This window comes from Pipistrellus kuhlii, unplaced genomic scaffold (assembly GCF_014108245.1).
Source record: "Pipistrellus kuhlii isolate mPipKuh1 unplaced genomic scaffold, mPipKuh1.p scaffold_m20_p_1, whole genome shotgun sequence".
Lineage (NCBI taxonomy): Eukaryota > Metazoa > Chordata > Mammalia > Chiroptera > Vespertilionidae > Pipistrellus > Pipistrellus kuhlii.
In genome coordinates, this window is record NW_023425404.1 from 95,008,868 (window position 1) to 95,028,348 (window position 19,481).

At 43.4% G+C, this 19,481-nt stretch overlaps 3 protein-coding genes across 3 annotated transcripts; 2 read left to right on the plus strand and 1 right to left on the minus strand.

The window, feature by feature from the left end:
* The first annotated feature begins 5,073 nt into the window (after positions 1–5,073).
* DNAAF2 (dynein axonemal assembly factor 2) lies at positions 5,074–13,275 on the plus strand. The gene is made up of 3 exons (XM_036457686.2): positions 5,074–7,457; positions 10,629–10,772; positions 11,472–13,275. The coding sequence occupies exons 1-3, from the start codon at positions 5,541–5,543 to the stop codon at positions 11,928–11,930; spliced, it is 2,520 nt and encodes an 839-aa protein (XP_036313579.1). The 5' UTR covers positions 5,074–5,540; the 3' UTR covers positions 11,931–13,275.
* Positions 13,276–13,522: 247 nt separating this feature from the next.
* MGAT2 (alpha-1,6-mannosyl-glycoprotein 2-beta-N-acetylglucosaminyltransferase) lies at positions 13,523–16,031 on the minus strand. The gene is made up of 2 exons (XM_036457787.2): positions 15,901–16,031; positions 13,523–15,621 (listed from the first exon to the last, which is right to left on the minus strand). The coding sequence occupies exon 2, from the start codon at positions 15,567–15,569 to the stop codon at positions 14,229–14,231; it is 1,341 nt and encodes a 446-aa protein (XP_036313680.1). The 5' UTR covers positions 15,570–15,621; positions 15,901–16,031; the 3' UTR covers positions 13,523–14,228.
* An 82-nt stretch (positions 16,032–16,113) lies between these two features.
* On the plus strand, positions 16,114–17,309 carry RPL36AL (ribosomal protein L36a like). Its single transcript, XM_036457808.2, has 2 exons — positions 16,114–16,246; positions 16,878–17,309. The coding sequence occupies exon 2, from the start codon at positions 16,909–16,911 to the stop codon at positions 17,227–17,229; it is 321 nt and encodes a 106-aa protein (XP_036313701.1). The 5' UTR covers positions 16,114–16,246; positions 16,878–16,908; the 3' UTR covers positions 17,230–17,309.
* The last annotated feature ends 2,172 nt before the right edge of the window (positions 17,310–19,481 follow it).

A 19,481-nucleotide genomic window follows, 5' to 3' on the forward strand; every position in this document is an offset into this window, starting at 1 on the left:
GTTGATGTTTGGTAATATCATTAAGATGAAACTTGTCCAGTATTTTGAAGTTGACAAAGGTACTAAAATAAACTGAAACCAATCATTGGGTATATTCACTGACATCAGGGTTATAACAGAAAATACAACCTCCAGCACTAGCTGGTTTGGCTCAGTGGAGCGTCAGCCAGTCCCGGGTTCAATTCCAGTCAAGGGCACTTACCTTGATTATAGGCTCCTCCCCAGTCCAGATCTTGGTCCTGGTCAAGACGCGTACAGGAGGCAACCAATTGATGTGTTTCTCTCCCACTGCTATTTTTTTTTTTAAGTTTTTTTTTTTGTGTGTGTGTGTGTGTTTAATACATTTTATTGATTTTTTACAGAGAGAAAGGAAGAGGGGTAGAGAGCTAGAAACATCAATGAGAAACATCAATCGGCTGCCTACTGGGGATGTGCCCGCAATCAAGGTACATGCCCTTGACTGGAATTGAACCTGGGACCTTTCAGTCCGCAGGCTGACACTCTATCCACTGAGCCAAACCAGTTTCAGCTCACATTGGTATTTCTCTCTTTACCTCTTTCTTCCACTCTCTAAAATCAATGGGAAAATATTGAATGAGGATTTATAAAATTAAATTTAAAAAATGAAAAAAGGGCTAGGGGAGGAGAAAGGAGAGATGAGATAAAGTGAAAGGAAGATGCGTTTAGCCCAACCAGCGTGGCTGAGTAGTTGACCCAAGAACCAAGTGCTCACCAGTCTGATTCCTGATCAGGACACTGGGTTTCCAGCTTGATACCCTGTAAAGGGCATGCCCATCGATGATGTTTCTCTCTCATCAATGTTTCTATATCTCTTTCTTCCTCTCTAAAGTTCAATTAAAAAACCAGTATCCTATATAATAAAGAAGTGATATGCAAATTGGCCCTCGCCCTCATCACAAGATGGCCACCACAAGATGGTTGCCCCCATGTTGTCACAACATGGCCAGCAGGGGAGGGCAGTTGGGGTGACCAAGCCTGCAGGTGAGGGCAGTTAGGGGTGATTGGGTCAGCAGGGAAGCAGTTAGGTGTCAATCAGGCCAGCAGGGGAGTGGTTAGGTTGCTATCAGACCGGCAGGCAGAGCAGTTAGGGGCAATCAGGCAGCCAGGCAGGGGTGTGGTTAGGAGCCAGCAGTCCCAGATTGTGAGAGGGATGTCTGACTGCTGATTTAGGGATTGGGCTTAAACCAGCAGTCAGACATCCCCTGAGGGGGCCTAGATTGGACAGGGTGCAGGCTGGGCTGAGGGACACCCTCCAGTACACAAATTTCATGCACCAAGCCTTTAGTAATTAAATAAAAGCACACTGAAAAACGTTTAAAGTAAAGTATGATATACCTACCTAAAAATCCCACTATCACCCTAACTTAGGGGTGTCGAACTCAATCAGAGAAGGGGCCAAAATCTAAAATCCAGCCTAAATCGCGGGCCGAATGGTTTACTGAACAGTCATAAACTGTCATTGTGATGGAAACGCAGCGGAGTGCAGTGATGACAGCGCGGTGCGGGCCACATTGCAAGGCCTGGCGGGACGGATTTGGCCCCGCAGGCCTTGTGTTTGACACATGTGCCCTAACTGGTTTGGCTCAATGGATAGAGCCAAATTGCTGGTCTGACTGACACCTAACTGCTTTATTTGGACTGAAAGGTCTGGCCTGCGGACTGAAAGTCCCAGGTTCGATTCCAGTCAATGGCATGTACCTTGGTTGCGGGCACATCCCCAATAGGAGGTGTGCAGGAGGCAGCTGATAGATGTTTCTCTCATTGATGTTTCTAACTCTTCCTCTCCCTTCCTCTCTGTAAAAAAAAATGAAAATATATGGGGGGGGGGGGAACCTGTCAATGTATAATACAGCTTAATATATTTTTACAAACTGCAAATCTTGTTACTAGGATTAAGAAATGGAATGTTACCCTCACCCCAGAAGCTCACTTGTCCTCTCCAATCACAACACTCCACTCACCCTCAAAAGAACAATTAGGCCCTGAGCATCGACTATGAAACAGGTGGTCACAGTTCAATCCCAATTGGGGTACATGCATGGATTGTGGGCTTGATCCCACGTGTGGGGCATGCAGGAGGCAGCCAACTGGTGATTCTTTCTCATCATTGATGTTTCTATCTCTCCCTCTCCCTTACTCTCTGAAATCAACAAAAATATATTAAAAGCTTTTGTTTGCTTTGCTGAGGACATTTGCAAGTAACTTCCTGAAAAAGAGGGTGTGTATGGGAGCCATGAGAAATACACTTCAATCACAAGTCTTGCCTCAAGATGTTGCCATAGAGCACATATGTGTCAAACACAAGGCCCGTGGGCCAAATCCGTCCCGCCAGGCCTTGCAATGTGGCCCGCACCGCGCTGTCATCACTGCACTCCGCTGCGTTTCCATCACAATGACAGTTTATGACTGTTCAGTAAACCATTCGGCCCGCGATTTAGGCTGGATTTTAGATTTTGGCCCCTTCTCTGATTGAGTTTGACACCCCTACCATAGAGTATTAGAAACAGAAAAATGACCTTGAGACTGGAGACAGAATAAACTGGTGGTGATGCTTGGGTGTGACATATTTATGACCCCAAGGACCACTGGGATTATGTTGTCATTAAGACTTTCCCCTTCATCAGTCCATTCACCTGCCTAATCTTCAGCTATAGTCACGTTATATTATGATCATTACCATTTCCCTTTATTACACAAATGAAAAAAAAATGCTATTGGAACATGCTCAAACTAGTAAAATTATTAAAGACCTCCCACAATTCTACCATCTAGAGATGACTGACTGCAGTAAATCTCTTGGGAGGTATACCAATCCCAGGAAGTGAATGACTGAGAATATATAAACATCATTAAAACATATGGGCCTCCTCTCCCACCCATGCTCTCTATTAATTCACTTGTAGAACATTTTACATTTTACCATGGTAATTTGTTCAATAGCTATAAATTATATATATATGTGTGTATACACACACACACACACACACACACACACACACATATATGTTGGTTTTTTTTTAAGACAACCACTAGCCCGACTTTTAACAGATTTTGCCAAGTTTTGTCTATTATATAAGGGAATCATTAAGTATGTATATTTAGTTTCTCACATTATGTCAGTGATATTCATCCACATTGTTTACTCATGTTCACTGTAGATATATATTCTATTATTGATGGGACTGTGGGTAGTTCGCACTATTTGTCTATTACAAATAATGCTGTTAGGAATATACAAAATCTAGTCTATGTCTTTTGCTAGGAATAGAATTTCTTAGTCATAAGAGATATATTTAACAGCAATTTTCCATAGTGATTGACTCAATAGACGCTTCCAGCAGACAAGTGTGCCAGTTGCTTTACATGTTTGGAGCATAATGATTTTGTTTTGTTCCAGTGCCTAGAACAGTGCCATCCTTAAACAGTAGGTACAACAAGTTTCCAATTCTGTTGAATGAATGTGAACATAGATGGCATTTAAAGCTATAGGCTTCAATGAGATTGTCTTGGAAGAAGTATGATTAGATAAGGCTGATGAATAAGCCTTGGGTGACTCCTTAGAGAACTGGCAAGTAGAGGAAGAAAATGGGAGAGCGTGAAATTCTACAAACCAAGAGAAATGTGTTCCAAGGGGGCACAGACAACCGCTTTGAATGCCGTGAAGAGATGGTTAAGATACAGTGCGGAAAATGTCAGGAGTTCTGTTTTTGGTCATTTCAAGCCTTAAGAATTTAAGCATTAAATCATTCAAGTGGAGACCTTAAATGGGCAACAGACTATAGGAATTTAGAGTTTAGAACCTGATATGTAAGTCTGGTATTTATGAATGTAAATTTGTGAGATAGTGTAAATGGAAGAGATGGGGACCCAGCCTTGATGTATGATGCATTTCCTCTTACAAGCTGAACAGAAGTAAACACCTGCAAAGCAGTGTTAAGTGTCTGATAAGGTAGGAAAGAAGTCTGAAAGTATTTTGTCACTGAGATAATGACATCAATTGTGTGAAATGTTGGTGAGTTTTAACAAAACGAGAACAGGAAAATAATCTCTCGGATTTAACTACTAATAACTACTCTAGTCAATACTCTTCTATAACATTACTTTGAGTGGCTGCAAACAATCCCATTGTATGGCTGTACCAAAATTTGCTCACCTAGTCCCACTATTGAATCCTTCGATTCCTCCCATATCTTTAGAATCATAAGTAGAGTTCTCTAGAGCATGTTTTAAGAGTTGGAATTCTAGATCAAGAAATTATAAACCTTTTATTTTTAATATTTTTTTATTAATTTCAGAGAGGAAGAGGAAGAGACAGAAACATGGATGAGATAGAATCATTGATTGGCTGCCTCCTGCACCCTGGGCATATGCCCTTGATGGGAATCGAACCTTGGACCCTTAATCCGCAGGTCGATGCTCTCTATCCACTGTGCCAAACCGGCTAGGGCTTAAAAGCTTTTTATACAGCTACCAAACAATGCTCTAGAAAGATTTTACTAAGTTCTATCATGATCCAAAGGATACAGTAATTGGAAAAAAACAACAACAAAAAAAACTCTGCCATTTTGACAGGTGTCATGTGGTATCTTAAGAAGTCTTACATAAGCCGAGACCGGTGTGGCTCAGTGGATAGAGCATTGGCCTGCAGACTGAAAGAAGTCTTACATGGCCGAAACTGGTTTGGATCAGTGGTAGAGCGTCGGTCTGCTGACTGAAAGGTCCCAGGTTCGATTCCGGTCAGGGGCATGTACGTTGGTTGCGGGCACATCCCCGGTAGGGGGTGTGCAAGAGGCAGCTGGTCTGTTTCTCTCTCATTGACGTTTCTAGCTCTCTCCCTTCCTCTCTGTAAAAATCAATAAAATATATTAAAAAAAAAAAAGTCTTACATGTTTGTTGATCGGTATGGCAAAATATTCAGAAGATTGATCTAGCCCGTTTGGCTCAGTGGATAGAGTGAGAAGGGCCTCCGGACTGAAGGGTGCAGGTTTAATTCCCCCCAACCTGCACATGCCTACGTTATAGGCCCCATCCCCTGTAAGGGACGTGGAGGAGGCAGCCAATCAATTATTCCCTCTCATCATTGATGTTTCTCTCTCTCCCTCTCCCTTCTTCTCTGAAATAAAAAATACATTACAAAAAATATTCAGAAGATTGAAATATTGGTTTAGTGCAATGAAAAACACACACAGATACACAAAAGTATGAATCACAGCTTGTGAATGCACGAGTTACCCTGGTTGGGTAACTTCTCAGGTCCCACCTTTTTGTCTGTGAAATGGGGATCAGTTCTATTTTGAAGTGTTTTGAAGTATATGATATCTATATGCTGGAAATTATGACAATTATTATGATGGCTTTTCTAATGCAAAATAACTGCGCTGTGGCACAGGCATCTAAAAAACAGACTGTAGGGTAGTTGGCTTGTTTGTTTGAAGCAACTAAGACACTATTTCTGGCATTTCCACCATCCCACTCCAATCCCTTGCCTCCTCCCCCTCCTGCGCGGCGGTGGCGTCGCCATGGCAATAAGCACGCGCCCAAGCACAATTCTCTGGCAGTTGCTGACCGCGGCGCTTACTGGCCTTGGTCCTGCGACTCCGAGGCGCTTCCCCCTCTCGCCGGTGCCTACGGGCCAGGGGCTGAGGAGCAGCATGGCCAAGGCGGCGGCCTCTTCGCCGCTCGAGGACCTGGATCTGAGCGGAGAGGAGGTCCAGCGGCTCACCTCCGCCTTCCAGGACCCGGAGTTCCGGCGACTCTTTTCCGAGTACGCCGAGGAGCTCACGGACCCCGAGAACCGGCGGCGCTACGAAGCGGAGATCACGGCGCTGGAGCGTGAGCGCGGAGTGGAGGTGCGGTTCGTGCACCCGGAGCCCGGCCACGTGCTGCGCACCAGCCTGGACGGGGCGCGGCGCTGCTTCGTGAACGTGTGCGGCAACGCGCTGGTGGGCCCGCCCGCCGGCCGGCCCGGCCCCGGGGGCGCCGGCAGCCAGTGGTCTCTGCCGCACAGCCTGGCGCCCGGCCGCGAGTACGCCGGGGCCCGCGGCTCCCGCTACACCGTCTACGACGTGGTCTTCCACCCCGACGCGCTGGCGCGGGCCCGGCGCCACGAGCGCTTCCGCCAGATGCTGAACGCCACGGCGCTGGAGGCCGTGGAGAGGCAGTTCGGCGTGAAGCTGGACCACAGGAACGCCAAAACCCTCAAGATCAAGTACAAGGGGACTCCGGAGGCCGCGGTGCTGCGCACGCCCCTCCCCGGGGGCGCCCCGGCCCGGCCCGAGGGGGGGCTGGAGAGCTCTTTCCCCGACTTCCCCTACCCCTACCGCAGCCCGGCCGCCCCGGCCCCCGCGCGGCCCCCGCCCTCCGCGCCGGAGGCGGCCCCACAGCCCGCCCCCACGGAGCCCCGCCACAGGGTGGTGCAGCGCCACCGCGTGGACCTGCAGGACTACCGCTGCTCCCGGGACTCGGCGCCCAGCCCGGTGCCCCAGGAGCTGGTGGTCACCATCGAGCTGCCGCTCCTGCGCTCGGCCGAGCAGGCGGCGCTGGAGGTGACGGGAAAGCTGCTGTGTCTGGACTCGAGGAACCCCGACTACCGGCTGCGGCTCTCGCTCCCGTACCCGGTGGACGACAGCCGCGGCAGGGCGCAGTTCAACAGGGCGCGGCGGCAGCTGGTGGTCACGCTGCCCGTGGAGCGGCCCGTGGAGCGGCCCGTGGAGCGGCCCGTGGAGCGGCCCGTGGAGCGGCCCGTGGAGCGGCCCGTGGAGCGGCCCGTGGAGCGGCCCGTGGCGCCGGGACCCGCCGCGGCGGGCACTTCCGCCCGCAGCGGAGACGCGGGCCCGGCGGGGGGCCGTCCCGGGGGAGAGGACGCCGGGACCGCCACCCCGGAGGCCGCCGGGGAGGAACTTGTCTCCGAACCGGAAGGGGACTTCGGTGGGCGAGCGGTGGCTCCTTCCGGTGCCGAGAAGCCGCTTCCCGGAACTGGGAGCGCGGCCGGGGCCCTCGCCAGGGGCCCTTCCGCCGGAAGGCGTGTGAGCGGAGATCTGAGCGGAGGGAGCCGCGGGGCCGGGGAGGACTCCGGAGGGGCGCCTTCTGCTCCAGCCATGGGCGGCCCCGGGACGGCCCGCGGGCGGCCTCGCTGTCCTCCGCTGCAGTGTCGTCAGGATGAAGAATCCCTGACGCTGCTCATTCAAGTGCCTCGGATCCAGCCGCAAAGCCTTCAAGGGGATGTGAGCTCCCTCCGCTACCAATTGTGCTTCTCCACCCAAGACTTAGTTTATTATTCCTTCTTTTTGCAGTTTGCTCCAGAAAATAAATTGAGTATCAAAGAACCAGTGGTTAGCATCTCTTCAAACAATGCAGTAATAGAACTGGCCAAATCTTCAGAATGCTGTGGACATTGGAGAGAGTGGTATTATGGTTTAAACAACGATTCTTTGGAGGTAACAGTTCTTTCTTGAGTCTTAGTATTTGAAATATTCCATCTACTTTCAAAATTACAGCCCCTTAGTTCATTAGAACTTCTCTCGAAATTACTTGAAGTTAATACACGTGATGAAAGATGTCAGTGCACGTTAAAGGCACTCTGGAAAACACACACACACACACACACACACACACACCTTCAAAATTGTCCTTACTGCATTTTCCCCCTGGAATCCATTGACTGAGGAGGACCTCTCAGATTGTATGCTTTCTTCTGGGCAGAAGGGCTATAACTTTAGTCATATTCTCAAAGCGTTGATGACCAATTAGAGTTTGAGAAGCACTCTGTTAGGGCCATATTTTAAGTTGGTAATATTGTCCAACCTTAGAAAATAAACAGCTTACTTCCAGAGAGCAAAAGTCATTTAGCGAGGTGTCAATCTAAATTCCCTGCCATTGCGACCACATAGTTATGCTGCTTGATTTTAGTGGCTGATTTTGGTAGGGTTGTCCTCAGGTGGTTATATTGAAATTACATGTGTTTTTGCATCTGTTTTAATCATCTAGTATTTTGCACAGTGGCTGGCATTTAACAGTGTAATATAAACTACGGGCAAGTGCTGAAAAAATTAAATTTGAAGTTCTAAAGAACTTGGCAAACTCAAAAATGAACAATTAGTGGTTTTGATTGATGTCTGTATCAGTGTCAAGGTAAATTTTAAAGCTCTTTTAAAATATTCAAGGGTTTAATTCCCAAAAACAACACAAATTGCACAGATTATAATTTAAATTATATTAAAAATTAAACCTGCCAGAAATTTCCACTTCTTCCCCATTGTTTTTCTAGAAACTTACTAAATTACATTTACATTTTATGAGGGATATCTTCTGTGAGAAGTGGTCAATTTGAAAGCCTCTAAAAGTGATGAAGTAACTGAACACCAGCCAGGGCTAGGTGAAATACTTTGTGATAATATAAAATAGGAAACTGACTATCTGTTTATGTCATTTGAAGGGAAAATTTAGGAAAGGGCAGTCCTTTTCCTGTAATTGTCTTAATAAATGTGAAAATAGCAATATGGGAAGAAAGCTTTGCTGACAAGCAGTTGAGAAAATACTAAAGAATATATTTTAATCTGATTTGCTAGTATGATAACATTATTTTAACAAAGAAACCAAACAAAAATGAGATTATGGTGACTGTGTCGTATCTTTGAAGCCTAAAATAAATTTATAATTTCTTCATTAATAATCACATTTCCTAAGGCTGACAGAATCATAATGTTGTTGTTTTTTTATTTTACAGTTCACTGTCACTGGACCATGTTCTTACTAAATTTCTAAAACATCACAAAAGTAGCCCTGGCTGGTGTTCAGTTGGTTGGGAAAGGGTGGGGGCATGCAGGAGGCAGCCAATCCATGTTTCACTCTTCACTCTCACATAGATGCTTCCCTCTCACTCTCCCTTCCACTTTCTTGAAAATTAATAAATAAGGAAAAATCACAAGAGTAGTGAGTAGATGGGTAGATAGATAATATATTACACATTATATGAAAATAATTATAATGTAAGGTTGATTTGTGGCTATCCAGTTCACAATTGTTACTTTACACATAAACAAGTACAACATATATTTATATAAGCCTTAAATATTTACTGGGAATTTTTCTAAAGCTTTAGGACCACTGAACACAGTATCTTTTATAGTAAAATCAGCTATCAGAATGTGAAGATAATTTTCTGCAAATTGTATTTTAGTCATAACTATTTTAAATACATATTATTTTTCCTTGGGTAAATTTAACACTAAACTATTTGGTATATATCTTTACAATTAATGTGTCTTTTCCAGAGACAGGAAACTTAGAAATGCTTTTTATGGGGTATCTTTACAATACAGTGTTATTCTGGATCTACAAATAATAGCAAGGCAAATTACTCTAAAAATTTTATTTTTGTTCCTAGGATTCCCTTGTTTGGTAGATGTTCCCAAGTTCAAACACTGTTTAATAGAAGGAAACCTAAAACTTGTCTCTTTCATATTTTCTTTCCTCATTTTGACTAAATAATGAACTTATTAAATTTATGTATATGAAAGTACAGAGAAAAATACTTTTACTTTGGGTAACAATGAACTTATTTTATGAATATAGTTATACTTTTAATGCCCTAACAATATTCCTGTATTCGCTTGACATAAATATGAAGAAATGGCTTTGTGTTTGGGATTTTTGTGAATGTGCTTTTTGCATTTCCTAATAGTTCGGAAAACTATCTCATTCTTATAAGTAGCTATATGCTGGAGTCACACTGGATTATCTTATTGCTTAAAAGTAAAATATGCTTCTTTTACATAAAATATTACACTTAGCTCTTACCTGAACAAGAACTAAAAGACAAACTGTTCACACAAAATTTTAATAGAGCCTGTCGTATATTTCTTGGCTGACTCATTAAGAAGTGTTGTAAGCCCTAGCCAGTTTGGCACAGTGGACACTGTTGGCCTTAAGACTAAAGGGTTCCAGGTTCAATTCTGATTAAGGGCACATAGCTTGGTTGCAGGCTCCTCCTTGGCCCAGGCCCTGGTCCAGGCTATGCAGGAAGCAACCAATCAATGACTTTCTCTCACATCAATATTTCTTTCTCTTTCCCTCTCTCTTCAAAAATATCATCAAGAAAAAAAGGAGGTTATATATTTCTCATAAAATATTAAGAGAAAAAAATTTAAAAATATAATTTTTAATTTAGATTATCTAAGATAAAACATACCTAGATCAATAGAGACTAAGAGTAACTGAACTTTTTCTTTTAGGTATGTACTCTTGCTATTTTTAAAAATATATTTTTACTGATTTCAAAGAGAAAAAGAGAGGGAGAGAGAGGTAAATACATCAGTGATGACAGAGAACCACTGATAGCTGCTTCCTGCACAACCCCCACTGGAGATTGAGGCATGTACCCTGAACAGGAATTAAACCATGACCTCCTGGTTCATAGATGGACGCTCAACCAGAGCCATGCTGGCTGGGCACTCTTGCTGTGTACAGACTGTTTTCTTTTGCCAAAAAAGCATAGGAATAACAGATATTTTAAAAGTATAATCCTGAACTATGTGAGAACTTTTATGAGTTGTTTTTATGTAACACGGTGAATTATGACCAATAAAACAGATGTTTTTTTATTTTAGGAAAGGTTATTTGTCAATGAAGAAAATGTCAATGAATTTCTTGAAGAGGTCCTGAGCACTCCATTTCAACAGACAATACCCCTAACTTCACCGTTAATTGAAGTTCTTCAGGTTACTGATAGTAAGATTCAAATTCACACAGAGGTAAGGATTTTAATGGCCTTATAGAATAGTGACTTAGGACAAGGTCAAAGCCTAATGAATAACTTAAATTTTTGATGTTGAAACTTTCAGCTAAGTGTACATAATGACTGGGTAGAGGAATAGAGTTTTTTACATGCATTTCACTATGTGCTAAACACTCTGCAATTCATTTTCATATATATTATCTAATTTAATCCGAAAATAAATGTCGAATGAGGAATAGAGAAAAACTGACATTTGGGAAGTTAGTCCAGGGACTATGGTAACTATGTCATACAGTTTGTTCTTTCTTTCTAGTTGAATCCTAAAAGTTTGGTCATTTTTAGTCTTCAGTATTGAATACAGAAATAACTAGCACAATTGGCATTTATGAATTGTGGGGGAAAGTGGCTCTGAATCACAGAAATTCAAGAAAATTCAAGAATGCCCTAGTAAGAAAGACTGTTAAAGGGTTATAAGCCATTTTTTTGTCCTGAGGGAGATGAGTCATTGAAACGGTTACCAGAAAATTAAGACCAGGTTTGCACTGTCACTAAATGACGGAGCGTGTGGAAGATATGTAGGATAACTGAGGGGAAAGAAGCCTGTCTGCAGGTCTACAAGGGTTCCTCCCTCACAACTTAAAAAATCTTCCCAATGGTACAACAATTTAATTATCTATTTATTTCAAAGAATAACTTGTTGTTTCTCTTGACATAGTTGCAAGAATGTAGTAACTCTGAACAGCTTCATGAAAAGGAAGAAAAAGTCAACGAAGGAAGTCATCCAACTAAAAAAAACATAGAACATCCTACCACCTCAACAACTGCTTCTGATTCATCTGTAGTACAAGAAATAGACAGTTGTGGTTCAGTTGAATACTTGCAACAAGAGTCTCTTGATGTGTCCCAAATGTTATTTGGAAAGTCTCAGCAACCCAAGTTAAAAACAGAACCTGAATTTGTAAAAGAAAAAAGTGCTATTTACTCAAGTGAGGAGAAAGATAATTTAAAAGAATCGGTAATGACTAAAGAGGAAGAATTAACAGTTCAGAATATACCTGGTTTTGACAACATACAAGAAACCAATATGGAGGATGGTAGTGTGCAGATTATTAAAGATCATGTGACTCATTGTGCATTCAGTTTTCAGAATTCTTTGCTATATGACTTGGATTAATTCTTCAGACTTTAAGAGCAGAAAATTTTTGGACTTAAATTCTATTTCTGTAAAACCAAAGATATTCAAGAAAGTATATTTTGGATTTAATATAGGTATTCTGTTTACTCTTTAAAAACTGAAGATATTTATTCAAGAAATTAAAATGTGCAATTTTTATTCTAATGGGGAGACTGGAGATATTTTTTTGCATGTAGAGTTTATACAGTTTCAGGGAGATAAGTTTTGTCATTCCTCTGAGAGAAGTATATTCTTTCCAAGAGTTAAACACTTAGTTTTAATATAACCTGTATATATTTACTTAGGTGTTTGTTTTCAGCTTCTTTTGCTTACTGTTACACTTAATAAAGTTTCAAGATACTAAGTTGTGTCTGTCACAAAAAGCAACTCTCAAGAATGTAACTAGAAGTATGAGTTACATTTGTAAGGGGGACAGAATCTCAAAACTGTTTAGAAATATCACTAAGATGTATTTATGCTTGAAATAGAGATTCTTAGATGAAAGAACTTTATTAACCAATATTAATAATTCAAATAATGATATAGATACACTGAAATTTATTATTTTTGCTTCATTTTACTGTTCTCATCTGTCACCAAAAAATATATATATTTAATACAGGTTAATTAGTAATGACTATAAGGCGGCAGCAGGTAATGTATCTGTGGCTAAGTTATTAATTTTGTGGAATAGTATTTGTATTTGAGATCAGAAGAAAATCCTAATAGATTTTTTTCTCAAAATCATTTTTAGGACAGGATGAAAGAAAATATAGGAAGGAAAATATCTGTTGACCTAATCTCTGACCCCAAAGGCCATAACCTGAGGCATTTGTTCCAAAAACAGCTACCAATTCAAACTTCTGGCTTTACCTTAGTTCTGGAAATTACCTGGTATTTTTAGTCCTTTGAACTGGGGAGGTCAGATCAGAACACCAAAAGCTGTTTTTTCTTTACATTTATAATCTTAGTAAAGTCTGGAACACTGGGCTGAGAACAATATAAATGTGGCTAGCTCACAAAACAGAACTATTTGCCCCAACTTAGATGACCAGATGCATTTTCCAACTACAAATGAATCTTACCGGTAATTTGAGGCAGTAATTTTGCAAATGTCCACTTAACACAATTTTCGTAGATTGAAATAATTGTAATAACTACACAGAAATTAGTCTATTAATTTTTGATTGAACTGAATCGTATACTGTTAAGGAAAACTTTTACATTAAACATGGTAAACATGGAGTAAATTTTAAGCCTGTTTACTATTATTTACTGTATCTGTCCTTTTAAAAAATATGACTTCAGTTAAAATAAAGATGACACTAGAACATGTTTCACTTTGGCATGACTAAACTTTGTATCATTTCTGGCTGTATTTCACAGCAGCTTTTTATTGTTCATTATCTATGTCTGACTAGTTTCTTTCAAAGGGAATACATTGTCAAGAGCTGGGTTTTCTTTATTATTTCAAATTCAACTTACAAACAGTAAACATGAAGATGTAATGCTAACTTTAAAACTTCTAGAATGTCTACTGAATTTTGGTGTAAAGAGTAATCAAAATTTATTCTGCAAAGTGATTAGGAACCTTTTTATGCAAAAACGAGTATTTTATTTTGGCAGACTAAAAGAAAAAAAAAACAAAACCACTGTTTTTCTACATTGAGGTGAAAACAGTGTTAAAATTTATCAATCAAATACATTCCAAAAGAAAATGTGCTCTATGAAGGTTCCAAAGCACAGGCAAATCTTAATACAATTATACAGGAATCTGTAATACTGAAATTGACTCTGTTTTGACAGGGTGTTTAACAAACATAATTTCTGAATTATAAAACCAGCCAAGCAATCTCTTCCTAGTAACTGTGTGGAGAGTGAAACTGGGCTTGTTCCATTAATACTTATTTCATTGTAATACTTCCTACTGCTATGTCATTAAGTAAATTTAAGTAAATTTTGCTGTACTTAAGTTTTGAAAGTGGAAAAGTGTACAAAGTTCCAGGTAAAAAGATTAATAGATGCAATTTAAATAAAATTTCCCCTCTTCTCTCAGTAATGATTACCTTTCCCAGATACAGATTGAGCTTTAAAACCCAACTCCCAAAATGAAAATTTGTATTTTAAATCTTAATCAGACTTAAAAGGAAAAGATTACTATAATTGGATACCTTTTACAATAATTGTTTTTTCGTATTAAAGCAGAAATCAATCCCTAAACTCCTTTATTCAATTGTCTTTCCTGTTGGGACAAATATCAAAAATAGAAGACTGTCACCTTTTGTAACTGTGATTTTTTCATTGCAGTCTTCTATAACTTTTACAGAGTTCGTGGTCTCTAATATCTCCCCACCCTCCATTTTTCCTAGGTGGAGAAATGGGTGCCATAAACTTTTCACTGATAGATAGAGTTTCTGGGAACATGTACTGTTTGTTACTATTTAAGAGTGACTCAATTTGGGCACTCTGGGTGGATGGTCTACAGGTTTTCTTGTGGTGCATACCACAGTCTCCAGCATGAAAAATCCTAGGTACCTGAGGAACCAGCACTTTCCAGAATTTTGGAAGACAAGATACAGTCAAATACTGAAGAGTCCAGTCCCAGTTATAATCATCATAAGTACAGAAAGTGTCTGTGCAATCGATCAGCTTATGATAAGCATCCCGGGTCAAGGCAAGACCCATATTGTGCTCTGTGGATTTCCAAGTTTTCACATCTACCTTGTCAGCAATGCCAGAGAAACTTCGACTGGCAGTATAGGTTCCCAGAGAGAGAACATCACACTCAGGACACTCTTGCTGCTGTAATTTCCTCATTTTTTTGAAAACATGGTAAAAGTCTGGAGCTAAGTAGTGATCCTCCTCTAGGAAAAGTATGAGGCCAGCATAATCTCGAAGAACTTTGACCCTTTCCCATACAAAATGCAGCTTCCACCACCAGTGGTGTTTGGTTTGGGAGAACTTGGCCTCTCTATAATGGCCAAAGGAATCAGGATACTCAGCATTAATGCATCCCATCTTCAAAGCCGAATCCTTCTCCAGATCTCTGGGGCAATCTCTGGGGTCACTGCCCGGAAACTCGTTGGGGTACAACTGAATGCTGAAAGGAAAGAATACCTGCAGAACTGGGCAGAAATCCACCCCAGCGATCAGCTGATTGATCTCTGTTGACCAGAAGTCATGGCTAAAGATGACGAGGACGTTGTCAATGCCCTGGGCTTTTCGAAGTGAGTCCAGCAACAGTTTGAGGTAATCTGGCCGGTTATGCACCTGGACCACCAGCACCAGCTCTCGGGGGGGCCAGGAGCCGGCCTTCTCTACATTCCTCAGCGTCTGGTCGAAGTTAAGCTGGTACACCAGGGACCGGTACCGCAGCGTCAGGTTGTCCGCCTCGGGCAGCGGGGCCGCCGCGACCAGCGGGGCCGCCGACTCGTTGGAGACCCGGCGGAGGTCCACGGAGCCGGCGGGATGGTCCCCGCCCCGGCCTCCCGCACCCCGCGCGGGCTCGGCGTCCAGCAGCGGCGGGGCGAGGGCCTCGCTCTTCCTTTGTCGCCCATTGCTGCTCCAGAGGACGAAGCCGCAGGCGGCCACCACGAGCGTCAGGATGAGCACCTTCCGCTTGTAGATGCGGAACCTCATGGTCTCCGGGGCCGGGAGCGCGGGCGGGCGGGAGCGAAGGAGCTAGCGGCTTCTGCACGGAAGGGGCGGGCGGGCGGCGGCCGTCGCGTTGGCCTGTAGCAGTCGAACTTGGCCCCCGCGGCGGCCCAGGCTAACTCATCCCCGGCCCCGGGGGTCCCGGGACCCGCAGGCTCTCAGCCTCCCCGCGCCGCCTGGCTCCGCTCATCCTCGTCGGGCAGCGGCAGCGAGAGACCCCGCCGCTAGGGACCGGGGCTCGGGGTGGCCTCTGTCCTCTCCATTCAACACGGGTCCCAGCAGGAGCCCGCGCGGCCCGCCGCACCAGCTTCTTTACCTGCGCCTCCAGCGGCCCGGCGTCCTCGGCGCTCTCATCCTCCCGCGGCCACGGACGGCCGAGCCCGAGCAACGTAAGCCGCACCGCCCCGGCGGCGCCCGCTCTGACAACTGCGACTGGCCCGCGAGCGCCCGGGGCCTCGGGCCCACACGCTCCGCCCCGCCCCGGGGCCGCTGGTTGGAGCTTCCGTGACGCCGGCGGAGGTGCGCGGCCTGCGCCGCCCGTTGCCTATTGGCCCACGGCCCTGTCGCTCAGGGCTCGGTCCCTACTTCCGCTTCTTTCCTCCATTTCCTGTAGGCGCCGGCCGAGCGGAGCGAAGCGGGGAGTGAGGTCTGCGATTTTCCCGGTAAGCTAAGGTCAGGCTGTAGGGCGCCCGCGGGGGCCTCGAGTGCCCAGAATCCGGGGTGGAGTAGGCCCTCGTAGGAAAGGAGGGAGGGACCCGCTGCCTTGGCTCGAGAGAGTTCGAGAGCGGGCTTCTGTCTCCGGAAAGGGGGTCACGCATGGCGCTGCTGGGCCGGGAGGCACTGGATAAGGACACGTCAGCCTCGGGGCGGCTGGGGGTGACGGCGCTCGGTACTCCGGGGCGGAAACGCGAACCACTCCTGCGGTTTTCAGAGAAGGAACGGGCCGCTGGGCTCCACGCGCACGGAACCGGGCAGGCCCAGAAGCTAGAACGCGGAAGGGGTGCGAGGAGTCGACGAAAAGAAACTGGCCTTGGCCCTCCCTGCGGTAGAAAATTAGCCAATCATCACTACGCTCCTCTTTTTACCAGCCACAGTAAATTAAGTCTCCTTTATACGCTTTCGCTATATTTTTAGTGAGTCTCATTCTAGAAGTGTGCTAGTGATTTAAGCATTCCAAAGAGAGTAGTTGGTGGATTTATACATTACTGATTTATGTTATTTTCCTATAAATACTTATAAAATACTTTTACTTACCAAAATGTTTTAACAGTTATATTTTAAATATCTCAACAGTTTCCATCGTACAGACAGCTCTACTGCCAAGATGGTCAATGTGCCTAAAACCCGAAGGACTTTCTGTAAGAAGTGTGGGAAGCATCAGCCTCACAAAGTGACCCAGTATAAGAAGGGGAAGGATTCCCTGTATGCCCAAGGGAAGAGGCGCTACGATAGGAAGCAGAGTGGCTACGGTGGGCAGACAAAGCCGATTTTCCGAAAGAAAGCTAAAACCACAAAGAAGATTGTGCTGAGGCTTGAATGTGTAGAGCCTAACTGCAGATCAAAGAGGATGCTGGCAATCAAGAGATGCAAGCATTTTGAACTGGGCGGAGATAAGAAGAGAAAGGGCCAAGTGATCCAGTTCTAAGCTTTTATCTTTGAGAGGAAAATGTTAAAGCGGTAGAAAAATTACCTGTATGAAAATAAATGCAGTGTTACTCTTACTCATATCTTTTGTGTGTCTTTTGAAATATAAATAGAATTTCATGTTTAATGTGTTATAAATTAAGGAAATAAGAGTAAATTTGTAAGTGAATCCTCTTCAAATTATTAAACTTAGTTCCACGAAAATTGAAATTTTATATGTAAAGGCAAGAGTTTCATCTCAAACTTAATAGCAGGGAAAATATTGATATTTTTTCTGATCAATTTCAAATATATGTTGGGTGAATTTACAATTGTGCCACGCCAGCACTGTGCGGCCAGCCTAAGGGAGGGTAGTGAAGGATGAAGGAAAAAGATAAGAGAATAAGCTGGATCTAGGTGGGTATTCTGTGCCTGGCTGAGGCCACAGAACAGATCCAGACTGCAAAGCTGATGCTTTATTTATAGTCAGGGGTAAACAAGGAAATTTAAATGTTTTTGTAAGCTTCACTTGTTTTGGCAGCACTTGCTGCCCCTCCCACAGCCCATTAGCAACCCAAGAAAGATCTAGGGAGCAGTCACACGATTAAGCTTTATGCTAAGAGGGCTGTGCCCACCTAGCTAGGACTTGTTTGCTGCATTCAGTCCAGGTTTAACCCTATAACCGCTCCCTATAACAATCACGATGGATGAGCTGGTGGGAAAACTTAAGATTTTGGGAAAAAATTAGGATAAGCTAAGCCTGTATATGGCAGACTGAGTGGGGCAGGGGATCTAAGGATATAAAAAGCATACTTTGCAAATGTACTATAATAGGAACCACTGGCCACATGTAGCTACTTAAATTTAAAAGTCAGTTCCTCAGTTATACTAGCTAATTTAGTGTTCAACAGACACAGGCTAGTAGCTATACTATTGCACAACATGGATAAGAGTATTTCCCATCAGTTTTTGGACAGCACTCTAGAAGACAGTCTTGAATGTAAGGTAGGAGTTAAAAACTGGCTTTTACCTAAAATTGGGAAGCTAGTAAAACAAAAAAACCAGGAAGTGCCCAGCCAATGTGTTTCAGCGGTTGAGCACTGATCGATGAACCAGGTCAGGTTCCATTCCCAGTCAGAGCACATGTCCAGGGTGTAGCTTCCATCCCCAATAGGGGGCATGCAGGAGGCAGCCAATCAATTTATATCAGTTTCCAATGCTCATTCCCTCCCTCCTGAAATCAAAATTATCAAAACAACCATAAGTCTATGATAGCATGAACTTTTTGGTTTTATACTATAATGAAAGTTATGTGAATGTTGTTTCTCATAAGTAATAACTACACTACTTGGAATGGCCCACAATTTAAAAAAAAAAAATTTCTGGCCGAAACCGGTTTGGCTCAGTGGTAGAGCGTTGGTCTGTGGACTGAAGGGTCCCGGGTTCGATTCCGGTCAAGGGCATGTACATTGATTGCAGGCACATCCCTGGTAGGGGGTGTGCAGGAGGCAGCTGGTCAATGTTTCTCATCGATGTTTCTAGCTCTCTCCCTCTCTGTAAAAAATCAATAAAATATATTTTTTAAAAATTCTTTATGGAATTTTTCATTCAATATTGTCAGATCTTTACTGACCATGAGTAACTAAAACTGCAGATAAGGGGGGGGGGGGGGTGAGTGACTGTCCATTGAGGGGACTGAGTACATTGAGATATACTCAAATGTTATAGCTTATTGGTTATTGGGAAAGTTGAGAAGCTAAGCAGTTAAGATTGAAAACAGAATGGGATGTGGAAACTCAGAAGTGAAATTAGTTATTGCCTATGAAAGGCAAGGAAGAAACAAGTTTAGTGTCAAATGAAAAGAAAAACTGGGAAAGGACATAAGTTATGAGAAGAGGGCAAGAAATTCTGCTTTTTTATTGGCAGCTAGGGTATTTACATGGAATGGTTTGTAGATGAGTAAGACAGGCAAAGGGCTAGGGTGTAGGAGTAAAAGATGGTTAATACTTATTCCTAACCTTGACTATTATGTCTGCATTTGTTAATGAAAAAATTTTTCTACAACATAAAAGTTCAGATACACACAAATTTTAAATATGCCATAAAACATCACCTTAAGGAACCATGTTGTTTTTTTAATCCTCACCAGATATGTTTTTATTGAGTTTAGAGAGAGGATGTGAGAGATACATCATCGATTGCCTCCCAAACTTGCCCCTATCCAGGGACTGAACCTGCAACCTGAGATGTGCTCTGACTAGGAATGAAACTTTT

Bases quoted from the DNA above. Each gene is read 5' to 3' on its own strand.
- DNAAF2 (XM_036457686.2), top strand. From the start codon at position 5,541: ATGGCAATAAGCACGCGCCCAAGCACAATTCTCTGGCAGTTGCTGACC. The intron at 7,458-10,628 runs GTAACAGTTCTT...TTTTTATTTTAG, and splicing joins TAAACAACGATTCTTTGGAG to GAAAGGTTATTTGTCAATGA. The intron at 10,773-11,471 runs GTAAGGATTTTA...CTCTTGACATAG, and splicing joins AGATTCAAATTCACACAGAG to TTGCAAGAATGTAGTAACTC.
- MGAT2 (XM_036457787.2), bottom strand. From the start codon at position 15,569: ATGAGGTTCCGCATCTACAAGCGGAAGGTGCTCATCCTGACGCTCGTG.
- RPL36AL (XM_036457808.2), top strand. From the start codon at position 16,909: ATGGTCAATGTGCCTAAAACCCGAAGGACTTTCTGTAAGAAGTGTGGG.